Genomic DNA, 20,706 nt, shown 5'->3' on the forward strand with positions numbered 1-20,706 from the left:
TTCAGCAGTCACGGTCACACATACATAACGTGCTCTTTTCTATGGGCTGTCCACGGAGAGAGATGGGCGGTTGCATACCAGCACGCAGGGAACTAAAAATGTGCTTCTTTCTAATGAGGGGCCCTCCTCCGGCGCTGGTTGTGCTGGCCTCCAGACCTCAGTAGTTCCCGATAGACAGGGCAATGGGGAAGATGTGAGAAGCTGGACTAATTTCCCACTCAGGGAAATGGTATGGTGAATTGGCTAAGACGCTGAACTCAGATTGCCTGGCTTCAAATCCTGGCTCTGCCACTTACTAGTTGTGAGAACCTGGACTGGTTATTTAACCTCTGGAAACTTCCATTTCCTCTTCTATAAAATGAAAATACTACAATATCTCTTTGTTATCATGACTATTAAGTGTAATATTATTATATCTCTGTTATTATGACTATTAAGTTAAATAGTGCCTGAAAAATACTTACCAAAATGTTTGGCACAATAAGTTTAAAATATTACCAACATTTGCTCAGTAACAGTTTTGAGATATAATGGAGAACTGACTCACAGAGGTCTTCATAGTTTTTATTCCTAATGACCAGATTTCATCCAAACAAACAAGTGAATCTGAATATCGATGCTTGTTGCCTAGCTCTTTTTTTTTTCAAAAGAGCTGTTTATGAAAGTTAAAACACAATACAGACGAGGTCATATACACTTCTTACACACAAAGAGAAACATGACATAAATTTGGACAGCAATGTATGTTCAAATGAATGCTGTTACATTCAACAAATATACCTGAACTTATACATCAAAAAGGAGATTTACCTTCAAAGGAGTCACATCAGGAAGCCATGCACTTGTTTCAATAATGCTGCCAAATATTTTTGGAACTCTTCCTTCTAAATCACCTCCTGAGCCTGCTTCAAATGCTTTTAGATGTCTTCATTGGAAACAAATGTTTACCTTTGGGAGTTTTCAATTTTGAAAGCAGATTTAAAAACAACTCATAAATAAGATGGAGGATAATGTCACCTCTGGTCAAAAAATAAGGAAATAAGGGCCTTTTTGCATGGCTTGTAAAACGTCTCAAACAACTCCAGACAGGGAATCTCTAAAACATTTCAGACCAATGGAACCATTATCAGAATTAGTGTGTTGCTTTCTGTGTGATTAACAGATTACGTGTTTATTTACTTAATTGTATTAAACAAATACTTGTAGAGCACTATGTGTCAAGCACTGTTCTAGGAGCCTTTGCATATATTAGCTAATTTAATGCTCATCTTATGAGGTAGATGCCCTTATTACTTCCATTTTACAGATGAGGTAATGCGGCACAAAGTTAAGGATTTTGTCCCAGGACACACAGCTAGTTAATGGCAGAGCCAGAAATTGAAACCAGGCTTTCTATATAGTACACAGGCTATATTTTCTAAAAAGTACAACTTCTGTGTATAGATAGTTATTCTATCTGGGATTTTAAGGTATTGCAATTTAAACTTGGTGAAAGATACTATACCTCTCCATGAATTTTTTTAACCTCTGCTAGAAGCCCTCTTAGTGTTAACATGCATTATCTGATCCCTCTTTTCTCTCTCTCTGCCCGTAGCAAGGTTTACAGGAGGAAACAGTCTCACTTTCTAGTTTCCTCATGTTCTATCGCTCTGTAGGCTATCCTGTTTTCCCACATAAGCAGATCTTTTACCCAGCACTTTCTTCAGCCTTATGCCAGGAATAGTCTCTCTCCTCACAATGTTTCCTCATGCCTATTTCAAAACTCCCTCCTTAAAATTCACATTTTCCATTGCATCTCTAAGGAGCTCAATCTTGTTAGACTTAATGGGGAAGATAGAAAAGATGAGGGGGGGAGGAAAGACATTAAAATATTTTTAAATTCTCTTTGAAAAAGCACCTTATATCATTTTCCAACAGTAAAATGCTTTGAATGTCTCACTTTGCTCTACTTTGCCTTGAAATAGGAGTTTCCAAAGCAGCTTCATACCAATGCCAAGAGCATACCACTGGCCAGCCATTCTATAATGACAACATCCCCAAGGAAACATACTTAAGCAAATTGAAAAAAAATAGATTATGCTGGAATACTTTTTATTTCAGGATAAAAGAAAAATACAGGAAGAAATCTCACAGAAGCGTTTGAAAATAGAGGAAGAAAAACTAAAGCACCAGCATTTGAAGGTAACTTATGACTTTAATTTCATTTCAATGATTTTGCATTCAAATATTCTAATTGCACTCAAATTTCAGTAGTAAAGATGCTTTAGGAAGGAAAAAAATTCCAACAGTTATACTAACACCCTAATAACCATAAGGGAAGCCAATAAGCTAGTAATTTTTGCATATGAGACTAATACCTCCTGGCAAACGTGGAAAATTGAAAACATGGTTTTATTACTTTTACCCTTTATTACTGAATTTCCTCACTTTCTTGGGTAACCTTGAGAATTCAGTCTTGATAGTTTGGCCCTGAATACAGTCTTGCTTAACATCCCTTGGGAGTGGATCCAGCTGGGAAGTCCGTTTTGAAATCAATGAAAAGCCAGCCCTTACCCAGGGCATGCAAAGCAGACAGTGTCTGGCCCGCTCAAGGATGCTCGTATTTAAAAGCTCAGTGCAATGAATTCGGTGTTGTTTGAGTGTGGTTCAAGGTTCTGTTTTATTTTGTTTTGACAGAACATGAGATCATAACCAAAAATAAACCTCCATTTTTAAAATCAGACTTTACATCTTTCATGGGTGTGGTCATTTTGTAATTTAAGCACACTGAGTCTCACATTTTATTATGTAGCTTAGTCATAGGGTGCAACCAAATGACAAACAGGAGCTCCTTGTGAACAGGCCCAAGCAGGAAACTACTTACCTGGCAGGGCTTCTATCGATAGATATAATAAATCCCTCAGTGAAACAATGCCACACACTCGTGGGGTCTACAATCTTTTGGTAAACTTGCCGAATTCAGCTAAATCCATCTTTCTGATGGATCCAAGTAACCACCTCTTGAGAGAAAAAAAGACACAGTTTAGGATTCCAATTAGCCTCAGTTCTCTGGATTCTGTTTGCTTCTTTGCTCCTATACAAATTGACATTTCCAATGTTTGATGAATAATTTCAATATGTAGTCAGCCTGCTATCCTTACAGTTTGTCACATTGAATTTACATGAATAGGAGACATAGCCAAGAAATGCAGTGTGTACTCCCAGAAAAATCAATGGAATAACAAATTTTACCAAGTCATTTTGATACAAGTCAAATGAAGTCAAAAGCAAGTCTACAACAATTTTTGAGATAGGCAATTTCTAACTCCAAAATCACTCTCTCTCTCTCTCTCTCTCTCTCTCTCTCTCTCTCTCTCTCTCTCTCTCTCTCCCTCTCTTTCACACACAAACATACACACACACACACAATTTGGATCTCACAGTGAACTAATTACTGCTTCTGAGTAATTGCTATCCTTGCAGAATGAGTAGCCAAACAACATTAGAGTTCACAGTAGAAGCTAAGTTTTATATATCCTCTCTGTTCATTCTAGGAAGTAAGTTTCACACAGGAAAATTCTAACACACTGAGAGGTCTATTTCTGAGGTGACACCTCATTTCAATACTTAACAAAAACAGTCCGAAAAGTAATATATACCGTTCCCTATAGGTTTGCTTTCTGGATCCCAGAAGACCTCTTCTAATCCAATCCAAAGCATGTATCATGCTTTGGACTGCAGTACACAGTTGTGCAGATGGTATACTGCGTAAAGTTACCTGAGACAGGGGGGTGCTGAAATCCTGCCCATACTCCCTTGGAACGGTGCACTCTGGCACAGGGCTGCTTCTGTCTGGAGGACAAAGTTTCTTTCTCTCTGCACAAAAGTGCTGTCCACCTTCCCAAGCTGTGCACTGACCTGAAGGAGTAGGAGTGCGGAACTGTACCTTTTCCTAATTTGCATATTAATGCCTTAGAGACTAGAGGTGGCCTTGAGAGCTGTAGCCCTTCTGCTTGCAACCTAGTGGGAAATTCAAGGTTAAGTAAATAATTAGTACACGTTAAAGGATGATTTTTTTAAATTTAAGCATAAGTGTAATCATTAGTAATTCTTTAATCTGGGGTGGCCAAAAAAGGTTCTGTTAAAGTGTGGGATTTAACCTGAGTCTTAACTGATAAGTAGAAAACCTTCAGTCAATAAACATTTATTAAGCACCTATTATGTGCAAGGTACTAAGCTGGACATAAAGAATATAAAATAAGTTTGATCTGTGCCCTTAAATGGTAACTGACACATAAACTTATAATGACATTTATACTGTGATGAACACTATATTCAAGGCATCAACTGCAAAGGGAACATAGAGGAGAGAATGGCTGTTTCACTAAGTACATTCTTCCAAGTTCTGCAGAAAATGGTTGGCTATTCCAACAGCAACTAGGCACAATTCCAAAATAGGGTTCAAAAATGTGCAGAAGTGTTCTAAAAATTGATTCCAAAATATCTTCACCAAGTCAAAAAAGCTCTGTTGGCTTCTGCAATTACCAGCCTTTCTTTTTATTTTCTTCTTCATCCATTTGTCTCCATTCCAGTGACTATCCTCACCACTTTCCCGATTGCAAATTATTTCATTACATGTCAATGACTCACTTTGAACAACACAAACGTAAATATTTACAAAGTGCTCCTTCTGTGTGAGCAGTACACACACTTCAAAATAGTTGTGGTAACTCACTCTAATATCCTTTAGCTCTGGAACCTGACATTCATACCAATGACATCCTGGAAAGGGAGTTTCCACGGCCATTAACAGCATTCTCACATTCAAACATTCTGAGACTTGTCCACTCTTGATCTTTTTGCCTAGTACTCAACCTAGAAAACTTTTCTGGAAGTCCATTTAAATCATGCTATGAAAAACTAATTTATTCTTAACGTCTCCTGTAACTGCTGTGCAGAATATAAAAGTGCTTCAAGAAAACCTTTCCCTAAAAAACTGCCAAAAGATCTACTACCTGCATATCACTTACAGTTTTATTTAGTTACTATGGCTTTTGATTCGGAATGTCATTGTTGTGAAATAGATTTTATTCTGCTCCTCAATCTCATAGACTAAAGCATAAGTCTAAACTGTGACATAAAAGCAAAATCAATGTCTTGTGGTTACCACAATATGTGTTTATACCATATCATTCTGATTGCACATCTAAATTATATATTTTATATTTAGAGGCAAAAAGTTCTCTGCCAGAGTTAAATGACAATTCCTGAACTATGAACAAAGCTTATAAGGCTAAAATTAAAATTATTCTTAGTCCTAACCAGGCTAAGAACCAAGAATGAAGCCCCAAGATAACTTAATTATGTCACAGGAGCCATTCTCCACCCTCTACAACTCAGCATCATAAGACCATCACATCTGAGTGTTTCTTACAGTGATATGGATGTAATTGACTGAAACTATCTTTGTAGGTGGTTTGTAAGAACTGTAATTCACTTTGATGGATGTCATCTATATTCTTTACTGTGCATTAGCTATCATCATATTCCATCAAATAAAAATAAACTAAAATCAAGGTAAATTCTTAAATGCTGATATATTGAGATTTTCTTGGCATATTTTCAGGAAATAAATCTTGACCTTTATTAATAATATTTACTGTGTCTGTGGGAACACATTTTTACAAACAACTGAACAGCTATAATTAAAGGAAAAGATAACATTGTGGGAAGGAATCTGGCTACAAACTGGAATAATACAAATTGCTTTTATGGGGTGTGTTGTCCACATGCAATTTCTTGAAACTCTGAAAAAAACCAACACAAATCTAATGATCTGGGTTGAGATAATTACTGACTTAATCTAGTGGTTTTCAAACTGTGTCCTGTGCATCTGTAGGCTTCCAGGCCCCCTCATTGTTTCAACTAGAGCAGGCCACATTTCATCTATTCTACAAGTTATAATTCCAAATAACATTTATTTGTAATCAGTGTAATATTTTTAATGATTTGAAAAAAAATTGCCTTAGCTAAAATAAACTTCCTTTGGTAATTATCTAGCCCAATCAACCTTATTTAAATTTATTTTAAATTCAGAGTTATTTACATTCCAGTTGTATTAATTGTTTTAAAACACAAGCATGTTTTTTAAAAAAGACAAATATTCCTCTCACTTGCTTTCATTCTAATCATGGTGTTAGAGAGAGAAGTGTCAAAAAAATAAGGAAAATTCCCATTCTTCTCTCCTCACCATTTTAGAAACAGTAAATTCCCAGGGAATAATTACTGAACAAATAATTTACAAAGGTAGATAGATATATAGTGACAGTACTTTTCTTCAGGAAGAAAAGAAGAAACTCAAACACTTTGAAAATAACATCTAACAATTTTCCCTTGAGACACGGACAGGATGCTATAGCTAAAGCCCCCTGACGTTTACAGGTCTTCTTCATTTGCTTTGTCTTCTTAGGCTCATGTAATTATTTCATGCAAATTCGAGGGCATTTTTTTTCCAACTGATGAAACATAAATCTTTTTGTTTTATTAAAGTTGACAAAAATTCAACTCACAAATATTTAGACAGATCGGTGAATCTTATGTATCATATGATTGGGACGAGTAGGGAGCTGAACGTAAAGGATATCTAGAACCAAGGAGAACCTCTCAGAAGAAAGAGGGGGTACTGGATAGGCAAAACAATAAATGTCAACCACAGAGCCTAAGACTGTCATTGAATTCGTTTAAGATAAATAGAAATCTCTTGTTTTGCCCACGATTCCAATTAATCCCACAAAAGATTTTTTTTTTTTTTGGAAGGGTCACTATGTACTGTCACTGGGATGAATAGCAAATGGCTTCAAGGAGCTTGTTACTTTGACACGAGATATACACCCATCAACCCAACAAATCATAGTAAGGCATCATCATGATGAGGTCCCTACATGACTGTTAAAAATACAGTAAACATACAATATAGGTAAACATACACTGCTTTGTGATTCTGAAGGAGAGTTCCCTGGGGGTGAAGTGAGGCTGGGGTGGGGGGGAGATGCAGAGGTAGGACAGAGACCTTCATAGAGAAGGAGGACCTGAACTAGACCTTAGGATATACATAGGATCCAGATACATAAACCCCGGCTTTAGAAGGGGGTCAAGAAGGGTGCAAAGTAGGAAACTGTCAGATTTATTCAGGCACAACAGTGAGAGAAAACAATTTCTCTTTAATATTTCCACTATTGAAATTAATAAGATTTGAAAGCATTCAGATTTTGGAATTTTCAATTGATATAAGAACATATATTTATGTTTCCTGATATCAGAAAAAGGCCTTGAGGGAGAAATGGCTTCTAGATGGAATCAGCAGTGGAAAAGAACAGGAAGAGATGAAGAAACAAAATCAACAAGACCAGCACCAGATCCAGGTTCTAGAACAAAGTATCCTCAGGTATGGCCCTCTCTGAGATACTCCACAACTACCTTCATTTTGACTTTTTCCCATGTTGAATGTATAAAGGCCATTCTCCTTTTTAGGGGCACAGTCAGATCTTCCATTTGGATTTCTAAGACTAAGAAAACACACCAGAAAGCAACCACAGAAATTTTGCTGTAAAGGTCCGCAAAACATAGCAACACAAGACTCAGTTTTAAAATACATATGGGTGGGGCTTCCCTGGTGGCGCAGTGGTTGAGAGTCTGCCTGCCGATGCAGGGGACACGGGTTCATGCCCCAGTCCGGGAAGATCCCACGTGCCGCGGAGCGGCTGGGCCCGTGAGTCATGGCCGCTGAGCCTGCGCGTCCGGATCCTGTGCTCCGCAACGGGAGAGGCCACAACAGTGAGAGGCCCGCGTATCGCACAAAAAATAAAATAAATAAATAAAATACATATGGGTGACTTACCAATAGCTCTCTGAGCCCATTTTCTCATCTACAAAATGGTAGTAACAATATCTATCTTTCAGAGCTATTGAACAGATTAATAAATGCATGTACTAAACTACTAGCACCTACCTGGCATTTGGCAAGAGAGCAAAAGCAGTTCTTCACTGCCTCAACCCCCTGTCTCATCTTAGGACAGGTGACAGTTATAAGGGTGTATGCATACTCTCCCCCCCATCACACCTCTTCCCAGGCCCTCCTTAGCCTCAGCCATGATATTTTGGAAGAGAAGACACTCTAGGACTACATCACTAACATTTTCTCTCTTCTACTTCTCTGATTGGTCACAGGGGTTGACTTCACTTCTCAGTGTCCTTTCCTGACCATCAGACACAATTAGTACAGACTCAGCAACTTCGGATATAGCAAGTAAAGTTTTTTAATTGCCTTGGTTTAAAAGAAGGTGTTGGACCTGAAAAAAATTGGAAAACTCAAATATAAGATAGGATTATTAATATTATCACAAAGTATAGATAGCACAGAAGAAAAAGATGTGAGAAATGTCAGAATCATTTTCTAGCCCACACATGGAAAAAAGATGGAACTTTTTGTGGTATAATAATGACAATAATTTAAAGCCTACACATCTATTGAAACATAGGTAACTTTCAAAGCCTCACTCACTGCAAATTTGTTATCTTTTGTGAGAACCATAGGAAAGACCAGAAAGATAAAAATATCCAATAGCTGTGCTATGACCACATTTTGTCCATACTCACCACACTATGTAAACAGATTGCATTAGGCCTTAAATTGACAACATGGAAAAAAAAAAAAAAACAACTTTCTTTTTGCAACTGATTTTTATTTTACTAGCTTAATTTCATACACTTGTATATTTAATAGCTAAAACCATTGACTGCTCATTCTTATTTAGATGTTTTTAAATTAACCACTCTTTTAAAGTTATATTTTATAACTGAAATGTTTATATTTATAAACTCCTCAGTTGTTTGTTCAAAGATATGAACTGCTGCTGAATGGCAGATAGTAAATACTTTTAAAATAACTCAATAAATCAACTCTACAGTTTGGAAAACTTGATTATTCGTAAGGCATCCCTTAGCAAAAGCTTCCTAACAAAGTCTGGTTTAGCTGAAGATTGCTTTCCTCACCCTTCCACACACAATCCTTATCTCTCAAGGAGCTCTGAATTTAATCCCTGTAAACCCTTGCGCTGCACAGACATCTCCTTTCTTCCCCCTCAGAGCACCTTCTTTGGAGTCTTTCCACATACTGAACACCTACAACTTTCTCTGCATCTGATGACAAATGAAGCAGTTACATATACTCAAAGTCCATTAACAAGTTTGGGCTGCTTTCTGAGTAATCCAAGAGAATTTACTGGGACTATACTGATTGCTTTCAGGCCTTGCCTGAATGCTCTGAGAACCACATAAGCTTCTAGTAGTTTTGGTAGTGGCTTGCCTAGTTAGAGCTCCTATGTGATGAAAGAGAGAGAAAAAGAGGGAGGGAGGGAGGGAGGAAGGAAGGGACGAAGGGAGGAAGAAAGAAGAACAAAAACAAGGAAGAGGAGAAAACCTATTTGCTGAGCCATATTATGCACCAGGCGCTTTGCATATATCATCCCATTTAATCTTCATAACCCTATAAGGCAGGTGTTATGATCTTCACTTTTTTGCAGAGATATTAAAGAATTCACACTGTTAGGAAGTGGCAGATCAGAGACTACTTAATTTGACTATCCAATGCTGCCTATAAAATAATGGCACACAGCAACCTCTGTGGACTGAAAATTCATTATCTTGTAAGAAGTCTTTGAAGCATGTTCTGTCCCTTGGTTCTGCTTTCTCCAAACAGCCTTTACCACAATCAGGATCTTCTTCCACATCCAATTAATGTTTTTGTTAAACTATCAGTTAAATGTCTATTCATTACCCAATTTCTGGCATCTCGCTGTGACTTTATTTTAGATCTTTAGGATGTCATTAACCCATCAGTGCTCCTTTATTAACACCAAACGATTTTAATCCCCAAATATAAATAGTAATAACAGTAATGGTTCATTTTTTAATGGCCTTGTGCAATTTACAAAGCACTTGCACTTCCATTAAGTCATTTTCTACTCACAGCAACCCTAGAAAGAAAGCACCAACACCTCCATTTCATAGATGAAGAAATACGCTCAAAGAGGATAAGGGACTTCATTAAGATCACAGAGCCAGTAAAGGATAGATTTGGGTCTCAAAGTAAGTCAAATTCAGTGCTCTCCAGCTGTAAAATTAATAGAGAGCTATAGGTGTCAATGTTCTGGAAGCAGTAAAATACCTGATACCTAACAGCAAACTGCATTGTTTAAGGAGTAGTCCTAAAAAGATGTATTTGCAAAGAGCTAGTAAAGAATTTGCACCATCATGACCCATAAAGGCATGTTTATCTCATTAAAAATGTGCAGGGAACAGAACATTCTAAAGCAACATACAGAGACAAAAAATAACTGTGCATTGTCAGTATTAAGCAGCCTCCACTACTGCCTAGCATTATAGAAATCATGTTGCCAAAGCAGCTTTACCTGATAACTGAACATTTTTTCCTCAGATATTTCTAAAGCTGCTAAATAATCAGGTACATGTTTACAATTCATTCTTTTTCAGAAACAACTACCCACAGTGCTTAAGAAGCTTTTATTACCAGCTAAATACAGTGCATTTTCCTGTAAGCTCTGAATGGCAACCAAGCCAACTGATGAGGTTGAAGTAGGCAGAGCCATCCTCCTTCCCTAAGCAGAGAAAGTATCCCAATCCCTGAATGTGATTTATCACCCTACTTAGGTACCTGCTCAAGGGTAACATTTGCCATCTGCCAGGCCTCTCAGCTACAGGATAAGATTTTAATAGGCACATCAAAATAGAAATGCTGCTATTACCTCAGAGTCTGTAGCAAGGCCAGACTGCCCATGAAGTTTGCATTCCTTTTACTTCCACGGTTTCATGCGATGAACTGAAAGAGCATGGTCTTTGGCATTCAAATCCCTGTTCCGCCGACCATAGTTCATAAGCCTAGCCATGTTCTTGCATCTCTTTGGGCCTCAATTTCCTTGTCTGTAATAGTGGACCATCATAAGCCACTTCACGGGACTGGGATGAGTGAAACAACTTCATGAGTGCCTGACACATGGCAGGTGTTCAGAAAACATTAGATACTATTTCTTATAAGGAATCAAAAATAAAAGAAGGACACTGCCTAGAGCTTTATCTGGAGATTTTCGTTTTTTGGCTAAGATCTCTCATTTCTTTATGCTAGTACAAAGAATCTTTTTATTTGAGTAATCTGAGGTTATCCCCCAACTAAGGTTCTTTCCATATGGAAAATAATTGATGGATTTTCGGCCATGGCTCACGGGCCCAGCCGCTCCGCGGCATGTGGGATCTTCCCGGACCGGGGCACAAACCCGTGTTCCGTGCATCGGCAGGCAGACTCTCAACCACTGCGCCACCAGGGAAGCCCTTTCTTTATGGCTTGAAGACTAAAATGTTAATAATATCAGTTAATTTTTACAGAGCATTTGTTGTAGACCAGGCACTGTACTAAGCACTTCATATATATTATTTCGTGAATCCTCACAACCATCTTATGAGGGAGATAACATTTAACAGGTGAGAAAACTGACATTTATAGAGGCTAATTTGCCCATGTCATACAGCTAAAAAATTAAGAGCCAGAATTTAAAATCGAATTAAAAGTCCTAATCATAAAAATAAATTGTGTCTTGGATCCATAGCAAAATTTTACAAAAGTTAAATCCTATAAAAGCTATCCTCTACAGTGTTTTTAATTTCCAATCCATGCTATCACTTCACTCTTATATGCATCATTTTATAGAGACATTCATGTGACTCTTTATCATATTAAAAACACTCAGAGTTTCCCTGACTCACACATAACCTTTAAGTAAAGTATGTCTTCATATTTATCCTCTCATTTTTCCTTTCAAAGAGAGGCAACATTTCAGAAACTAAGTGGGTTTCCATAGTTCTTGTTTCTGAGTCACACGTTAGCTCTGGAACAATATTAGTGAGCACTTTGACTTGTGCTCTGATTAATACCTTAGGAGAAAACATTCCCAGGGGGAAAACTGTATTGAACATCTTCTGAATCACTTTGCTCAAATTAGAGTTTCAATTTGCCTCCCAAATGAGCCCTGCTCTTAGTGTGACCACTGAACCCTTTACTTCCTGATTGTAGGCACAGGTGCAAATCCAGCACTGACTTCTCAATCCAAATATCCATGTGCACAGATTTATAGGCTGAATTAGAAATCCTGTTCTATCACTTCTGCTGCTTTCCTCCATCCAATACCTACACTCAAAAGACACCCCAAGCACCCTAAGAAGTGTCCAAGGGAGCTATGTCATTCACTTGCTAGGTTCCTCTTTGCTATCTAGCTACCCTGCAGTTCTCCATGACTCCCTCTGCCAAACTGCCTTGCATCAAGCTCCCTTCCACATACTTGCTACTTTTTGTACTGTGTCCAAAGACCTCTGACTTCAATTGGAGTACACAGAGTGCCTGAAAGAAATGTCATAAGCTTAAAATGCAAAAGGTTAACTGCCAAGGAGAATGATGCAAATATACTGCATTCCCTTTGAGAAGGATTATCTACTTCTGATTAAATGTTCCCTAGTAAGAATTTCTTTTAATATTTCAAAGTACCCTTCTGACCATCTGCCTTTCTTTAATGCACTTTCATTCATCTCCAAATAGGCAGAAACTACCTTCCACGTATCGTACTCAGGGGAAGGTGCATGTGACGCTTGGATTTCTATGTGATTGTATGTCATGAGAAAAGCTGGATAGTGGGCTGTTATAGCAGCTATAGCTAACTCACATCACTTAAGGGAAATCCCTCCACAAGTGGAGATGGACAACTAGAAAATGCACTCTGCTCAACAGCACGTAGAGCAATAAACTACTCAGTTAACTCAAAAGATAGCAGGCAAGATTCAGTTTCAAAAAGGAACCCAAAGTACTGCTGTAGAAATATAAAGGTTAAATGACTTTGTCGTTGGTTATGGTTTATCAAAGTTTAGCTCATTATTATTTCTATCCAAGTTTAACCACTACCTAATGTTCTTATCTACCTGTACAAACCAATTGTACCTTAGTGAAAATAATGTCTCATCAAACACAGTGGCACATGCTGCATGGAAAAATATCACAGGCTAAATGTTTCTGTCTTCCTGCTCTGACCCAACCAGCCACATCTAACATCACATTGCATGGAGATACACAAGCTGCTCTTCTGTGACAACATAAGAGAAGATAAAGGGAAAAAAGGCAAAAAGGGAGAAAAACCCCCCACCATTTGTTTCTTCTTAAATTTGCTGTTGCCTAGAAACACACAAGAAATTATTCTGAGGCAATTATCTGAGTCAAAATCATTCCAAGCATGTTTTTCACTGCCAGTATTTGACTAACTGGTTTACCAGATTTGTAAGAGTTCATCTGTGGTTATTTTTAATTTCCCAGATATTCTGATTATTTTTAATTCAGGAGCTTTTTTAATTCAACAAAAAGAGCTAAGTTAACCAAATTTCCAGCATAAGGAAAGGGGGAAAATTTATCTCCCCCCACAAAAAAATACAATTCCTAGCACATAGTAGGAATATCTATGACTACATAGCTTAATAAATGAATGAATGATGTATGGATGGATGGATGAATGGACTTGAAAATACCACATATTTAAGGAGACCAGATGAAGATCAGACAGTGATTTGAATGTTAATAAACTACAAAGGAATGTCTTGAAATTCTTTAAAAAATAAAAAATAGACACCCAACTATCTTGAGTCAAGGGCAAAGTTACGTGGCTATAGTGCCCCTGGTTTTTGAAGCAATTGTTGATAGCATGTTTCACCATCTCATCATTTTACTTTCTCACTTTCCCCCTTCTTCATATGCTCTTTTATTTCCTTATCCCTGCCTTCCAGCATTATCTCTTGCTCATACCTGCCAATCTCGTTTATATGTTAGTAGAAATAAGGATTAAATGGTTACCTAGAATAAACACTCCCCCACCACAATGGTAAGTTGAAAGGTAGATTAGAACCTCTGAGAGTCCTCTCCTCACCCGACTGCAATTCAGTAACAATAGCTATCCTTTACAGAGTACATATTATGTACTAAGCATTATTTTGAGAATGACAGTTCTCCGAGGGGAGTCTAATTAGCCTTGTTTTACACATACAGACACTAAAGCACAGAAAGCTATGAACCTTTTAACAACTGACCTATAAGTCCCACACAGATCTTTCTGACTCCAGACCCTTTCCATCATGCTTCACCCTGCTTATTCTTGATTCATTTCAATTAACAGTTATTAAGAACCTGCCACATATGTCTTTGTTCTTCTAGAGGAGATTTAAGAATCATAAACTCCTCAAAGCAAATTTTTATTTGTTTACCTCTCTTTACATCCTTTAACTTTTCAATGTACTTTTACATTAAATATCTCATTCAATACAATATTCGGTAACTTGAAACACAAGTTTAAGGCAGTTAACAGGGATGTCATAGATCTTTGGCTGTATTGGCATGAGTAAAGAAGGAAAAAAGGAACAACTGAACAATCCAGAAAGTGGGGGGAGAGTTCGTTTCAGTGGTCCATCTTCCAGGTGGCGGTCATGTTCAAAAGCAGAGACTCATTGTGTTAGAGAAAGGGTCTGTGCTGCCATAGAGCCTAGGCTTCCCCATTCCCCAGGAGAGTCCCCAGACACTAAATTTATAGCTCAGAAAACTTCCACACCACCCCCTTGCAATGCATCTTTTGTCTGACATAAAACAAATGTCACTTAGTTCATTTAGACCACCCCAGGCTAACTGGTCTTTGTTGGTTATTCTGTGTTATACTGAGGTTGGAATTTACATTTCTGGTGTTCAAATAATAAGAGTCCTGTTCTTGGCATCAAATATGAACAATTAACACTAGGCACAAAGTCATAATGAAGTGGATAGAAAGTAGAAAATATAGTGGCTGCTCTATAATACTGTCAGAGATAAATGTTAAGAGTTACAAGACACGAAGCCAGAAATTATCTCTGAATGGAGAGAGTCACTGGCTGTATACATCACTGAATATGTTTTGTCATTTCATAATATGGTTACAAGTAGTATATTCAATAAAATTAGTTTTCCCCTACAACTTATTTTTTTTTTAAGAAAAATAAAGCTTTCCAAAATCATGGATAAGCATATCTGCAGTTAACTTGCCATGACCTGGCTACGACAGTATTTGAAGGTCACTGGCAGAACATCTGAGAAGCCCATAACTAACCAATTTGCTATATCACACCAACCTCCCGGGTGTACTTTTTATTTGTGTTCATTTGAAAATCACATTTGTAACTCGCACATAAAAATAGCTTATTCTCTGAAAACCAGTTTGGATTCTTGTTTTTCATGGCAAACGCATACCTTAATTTACAAAATATTATTCTGAATGAGACGGTTTGGTTTTCTACTAAATCACTCTCTTGAATGCCTCCAGGCAGTTTCAAATCGTGATAGTATTGTCTGCTCATTAGATAATTGTTAATATTTACAGTTATATTAGGAGATAAGATTCACCCCTGTAAAATCTGCTCACATGTAACTATAAATTATTCTGCTCTGTTCCCAATTATCAGAGCAAACTGACACTTGTTTCAATGTCACTGTTGGGCCAGCTCTCTGCTTCTAGTTATCTTGAAGCTACTGTGCTGTATTGCTTGTCCTGTTCTTCAGTGCTCAGGGTTAGAGGCAGTAGATCTGACTCGGGACAAACTTAGTGTTTGCTGTATGCCAAATGCCCTTTAATTCTCTGGCAGGCTTACCCATGGCGTGTGATTGTTTGCACTTGTGGGTTAGAGCTTTCTTATTATACATGCTCTTCGGCAAGGGCCAATTGAAAGGCAATTCTTGTCCTATGTCCACACATAGGAGCATTCTTCATCTTTTTTGATATACTTTTGTTTCAGTTTGGTGAAAAAATGTGCCTGACATGTAGTAGGTGCTTAATAAAAGTTTGTTAAATGTTTGATGAAAGTTATTGGACCCCAACTTTAAAAATAAAACAAAACAGCCTACTTTCTACCTGATTACATACTCCCAATTTTATTTGGAAAATATAGTTTGACATTCCCATTGGCCACATTATCTGTAAAGATAAAATATCTATAACCTCTGACCCATTAGTAATAATGTATCTGCCCATTACATGTGATCAACACACAACAGTCAAGAATACCTGATTCAAGTCATCAACTATGTGTATTCAATAGTATCCATTGCAATTTCAGAGCAAATTTTTTAGATGAGTTATGATTAAAAAATAAAATGACTCCTTTTTTTCATTGCAAACCTTAGCCATTCAATATTAACTAGTTTATGTCAACACAAACCATGTCAGATTTGATATATCGTTTAGAAACATGTAAATTCTTTAACCACTGGAGCAAAGACTGATTTATTATTCTATTGCTACTGGTGAACTGCCTGAAATGCAAGATACTAATGATTAATTCTGCAAATCAACAAAAAAAATTATGAAAAAATTTCATAAAATTTGTCACACCAAGACTCATCCTCCAGAAGGTTATACAATAATTTATATACTGTTTTTTGTTTTTTTTTTTGCTTTAAAAGCCTCCAGAAGAACAGTGGCTTAAACAAGATTAGAAAGTTCATTTTCCTCCTACACATAACAATCCTAGCTGGGAGAAATTCAAGGGAGGGGAGCAGCAACATTACATGAGATGATCAAGAGACCCTGTTTCTTTCTGTGTTATTGCTTTGCTACCCACTAAGGGATGCCCTTGGTTGTAAGGTTAAAGGCAGCTGACCATCACCACATCTGCATTTCAGCTTAGGAAGGGGAAGATAAATGGAGGGCAAACAGCTCTAGTTTAAGGATATGACCTGAAAATTGCAGAGGTCACGCTTGCTAATACCCTATTGGCCAGAATTTAGTCACATGACATCATTTCAATGCAAATAAGACTGGGAAACGTAGTCTGTAGGAGGGCAGCAGGGAGACACATAAAACTCAGGGAGTTCTATTACTAAAAAGAAAAGGAGTAATGGATTTGGGGAGAAATCAGTGCATTGTCAAAACAAACTAGCATATTCTTTCTTTAATTAAATAGACATCATTTATTAAATTGCATTTATTAAATAGACACTATCCCCATAAATGTTATGAAAATTCTAATAATGCTGGAGCACTGCTTTTTGTGTTCTCTCTAGAACAGTATTTTCAAGGACAGGTGTGTTTTTTTTTTTTTTTTGGAGTGGAGCACATTTTATTTTATTTTATTTTATTTTATTTTTGGGGGGGTGTTATACATGTTTATTATCTCTTTTTTTTAACCTCTTTATTGGAGTATAATTGCTCCATAATGGTGTGCCAGTTTCTGCTTTATAACAAAGTGAATCAGCGATACATACACATATATCCCCACGTCTCCTCCCTCCTGAGTCTCCCTCCCATCCTCCCCATCCCACCCCTCTAGGTGACAGGTGTGTTTCTGACGCTATATTAGCACCATGCTTGCTCTAAAATCATTGATATCAAGGTTGAAGATCAAATCCAAAAATGGACCTGGTAGGTTTTCTCTTTCACTGGAGTTGTCAGAGAGGGCCCTCCTCTCCCTAGAAAAGTGAGGAAGAGAAAGGAGTAACTAATCATTATTTAGGAATTCCTCTATGTCAAGCCCTGTGCTAGAGACTTACAAACATTATCTCATTTACCTCCTTAAAACAACACTTTGTGAATATTATTCCTTAAATGAGAAAACTGAAGCTTGCAGGGGGTCAATAATTATGCCAAGTGAGTTAGCTTTGATATGAGCTTACTTTCTGTTTCCATGCGTAGAGCTGGGGAAAAAATGTAGACCACCCCCCACCAAAAAAAACCCTCACAAAACATAGGTAAACCACCAGGCACCTCCTGTCCTCCCAAGATTCAGTGGGGAAGAAAAGAAAGAATCTCTGGCCCAAGGGAAGAGTCAGGGATTACAACTCCATGTTGAATTCAACACCCTGCTGGAGGCAAACATATCTAAGTCCCAAACTGGGTCCTTCTTTGTCTAGCCTGAGGTGGGCTTGGAGAGGTGGTCCTAGCACTTCTATCAACTGGTCTCAGAGGTACATCAATAGTGGCACAGCCTGGGTCTAAGACCTGCTGACTCAGGCCAACCCAGAGAAGTGGCCATTTGGCGCTCTCTTTATGTAGTCCTGGCTTTTAATAAGAGTGCTTGAGTTACCAAGACATAAGTATTAATTCATCAGTCCTTTCAAAGTATATAGCTAAAGCCAGTCATAAATTTAATTTCAAACATAGCATTGGTGGTTACATTCAAATTGTGGAGCTGTAATCAAATTGTATAACCAGCTTTATATTTAAGACCTAAAGCTTCCATTATTTTGAACAATAATCTTGTGTCCAAGCAAAGAAAATCTCTCTATAAAGTAGCACCAGGTTAGAAAACTTCAGACTCTTTGAAAAAGACTATTCTAAGAACTCCTACCAAAAACCAAACTCAAGCAGCCAAAGAGAAAAATGACAAAGCCTGGACTTTAATCCTGGTCATACTGACTAGACCACCAAGCAGAGAAATTCTCTGCACAACAAAATCACTCTAATGAAGACCAGGAGAGAAATATTAGCTTTCCAGGTAATGAGTCAGCACTGTTACATCATGGTAGACCCCAGCTAGCATTTCAATCTTCACTTTATTATCACAGAAAGTAAAAAAAAGTCCTTTTGTACTCTTGAGCAAATGAATGTTGTTTGTAAGTTCATAAGAATCCATTTTTTAAAGTTTTGTTCCCATGGTGGCTAATCAGCAGGGAGTTCAGAGCTCAGGCTCTATTGGCGGAGACTTGATTTCAAATTCCATCCTGTCACAGGCTACCTGTAAGCCTCTGGACCAGCTGTCTTTCTAGGTGCCCAGTTTGCTCACCAGTTGAAAGGAACTAATAACGGTACTCCTGGGGGTTGTTGTGAGGACTAACTAGGCCGGTGCCTGGTACAGTGCAAATACACAGGACATATTAAATGTTGCTATAATCGCTAACAAGTGAAGTATTGTAAGGTAGGGCATAAACTTTTGAATTTTTTTCTCCTGATTTCTCGTTTGTTTGGCGCCTAATAGCAAACCCCGTCAGGTTGTTAATCCTTGTTAACACCACCACAAACTGAAAGAGATAAATGGACCCTTAGCAGCAGAAAAATTGCCTTCTGAAATAACCCTTTCTTGGCGCATGCAGCGTTAATGTGCTCTCCTTTTTCTAAGACAATAACTTGCATGTTGGAATTGCATTGGGGATATTATCTCCTGATTATTAAGGAAAATTATTACTAGAACAGTGCGTGAAATGAAAGCTACCTGCTTTCACCTAGGGAGCTCTTGAAAATAACCCTCCTTTTCTCCATCAAATAAGCAAGGAGAAGAAAGATTCCAATAATGGATAGCATTACAAATCCTTTTTCATGTACTTTGCTTATCTAAATTGGCACATGATGCCTGCTCACCATCTCTCAGAAACTGAGAGAGGTACTAACTCATCCATCAGACCCCGCCTAACAGCCCAGGAGGCACCAGGAAGGATATTTCTCTTTCTCTGCTGCCTGTTTCTCACCAAACTGAATCAGCATTTCTAGGAGCTTAATTCCCATTTGGGAAGGTAATACCTTCTAGAGATGGGGGTGGTAGCACTTATGGAAATTCTAACCCATCAGCTGAGAGATAAGTAGATGAAAGTTAGAGTTATCCCCCAGCGACCTACCTGAAGCTTTCCAAGTAAAAAAAAATTAGTTTTACATATGCATGTATATACACATAAATTTAAATTTAAATTTAAAACTAAAATTTTATATATGCACACACAAAAACACAGACATACATATATACATATATGTGTATACATGAATGTACCTATACACCCATACAGATATATAGATATATATTTCCCCAATTCTTCACTTATACTTGCTAAATTTTCTCTCCACCCGAAACCTTTGGAAAAAGATTGGATATGAAGCCTTAATTTAAGCCCTGCATTTTTTTGGTTTTGTTTTCTTTTGGGCTGCACCACACAGCTTGTGGGATCTTAGTTCCCCAACCAGGTATTGAACCTGGGCCCTCAGCAGTGAGAGCACGGAGTCTTAACCACTGGACCGCCAGGGAATTCCCTGCATTTTTGGAGCTTCAAATCAGGGTTAAGTATACTCTCAATTATGAATGGTCACTGAGCCAGGAAATACATATATATTTATATAGAGAGAGAGAGCAATTTGACAAGTGAACCCAAATGATAATTTTAAATAAAAATAGGATCATCAAATTCTATTCAAAAAATAATGTTTGGATTCTATATTACAGTTAATGGAAGAGAGAAATAATGAGGAAAAAGTAAAAATATACCAGAGGTAGATATTTCAAAATCTCTTGTAAAGCATGTATCAAGCACCTATACTGCACCAGGCACTGTATTAGGTGCCCAGCGTTTCTCCACTTCAGCACTATTGACAGTTTGAACCAGATAAGCGTTTGTTGTGGGGGACTGTGCCGTGCGTTTAGAATGTTTAGCAGCATCCCCAGCCTCTACCCACTAGATGCCAGTAGCACTTCTCAAGCTGTGACAACCAAAAATGTGTCCAGACATTGCCAAATGACCTCAGAGAAGAAACTGCCATCAGTTGAGACCCACTGTACGAACTATACAAAGATAGCACCTGCCTACCGGTTGTAATTTTTGTTTTATGTTCCTTAAGAATCCTCATTCCT

The 20,706-nt window shown here is 37.7% G+C and overlaps 1 protein-coding gene across 1 annotated transcript in view; it reads left to right on the forward strand.

The window, feature by feature from the left end:
- The window catches only part of PALMD (palmdelphin), a 55,716-nt gene that overhangs the window by 22,631 nt on the left and 12,379 nt on the right, over positions 1-20,706 (forward strand). The window contains exons 2-3 of the mRNA XM_007449603.1: positions 2,101-2,181; positions 7,299-7,423. Coding sequence (XP_007449665.1) covers positions 2,101-2,181; positions 7,299-7,423 — 206 coding nt within the window. The remainder of the gene's footprint in view (positions 1-2,100; positions 2,182-7,298; positions 7,424-20,706) is intronic.

This window comes from Lipotes vexillifer, unplaced genomic scaffold (assembly GCF_000442215.2).
Source record: "Lipotes vexillifer unplaced genomic scaffold, Lipotes_vexillifer_v1.1 scaffold445, whole genome shotgun sequence".
Classification (NCBI taxonomy): domain Eukaryota; kingdom Metazoa; phylum Chordata; class Mammalia; order Artiodactyla; family Lipotidae; genus Lipotes; species Lipotes vexillifer.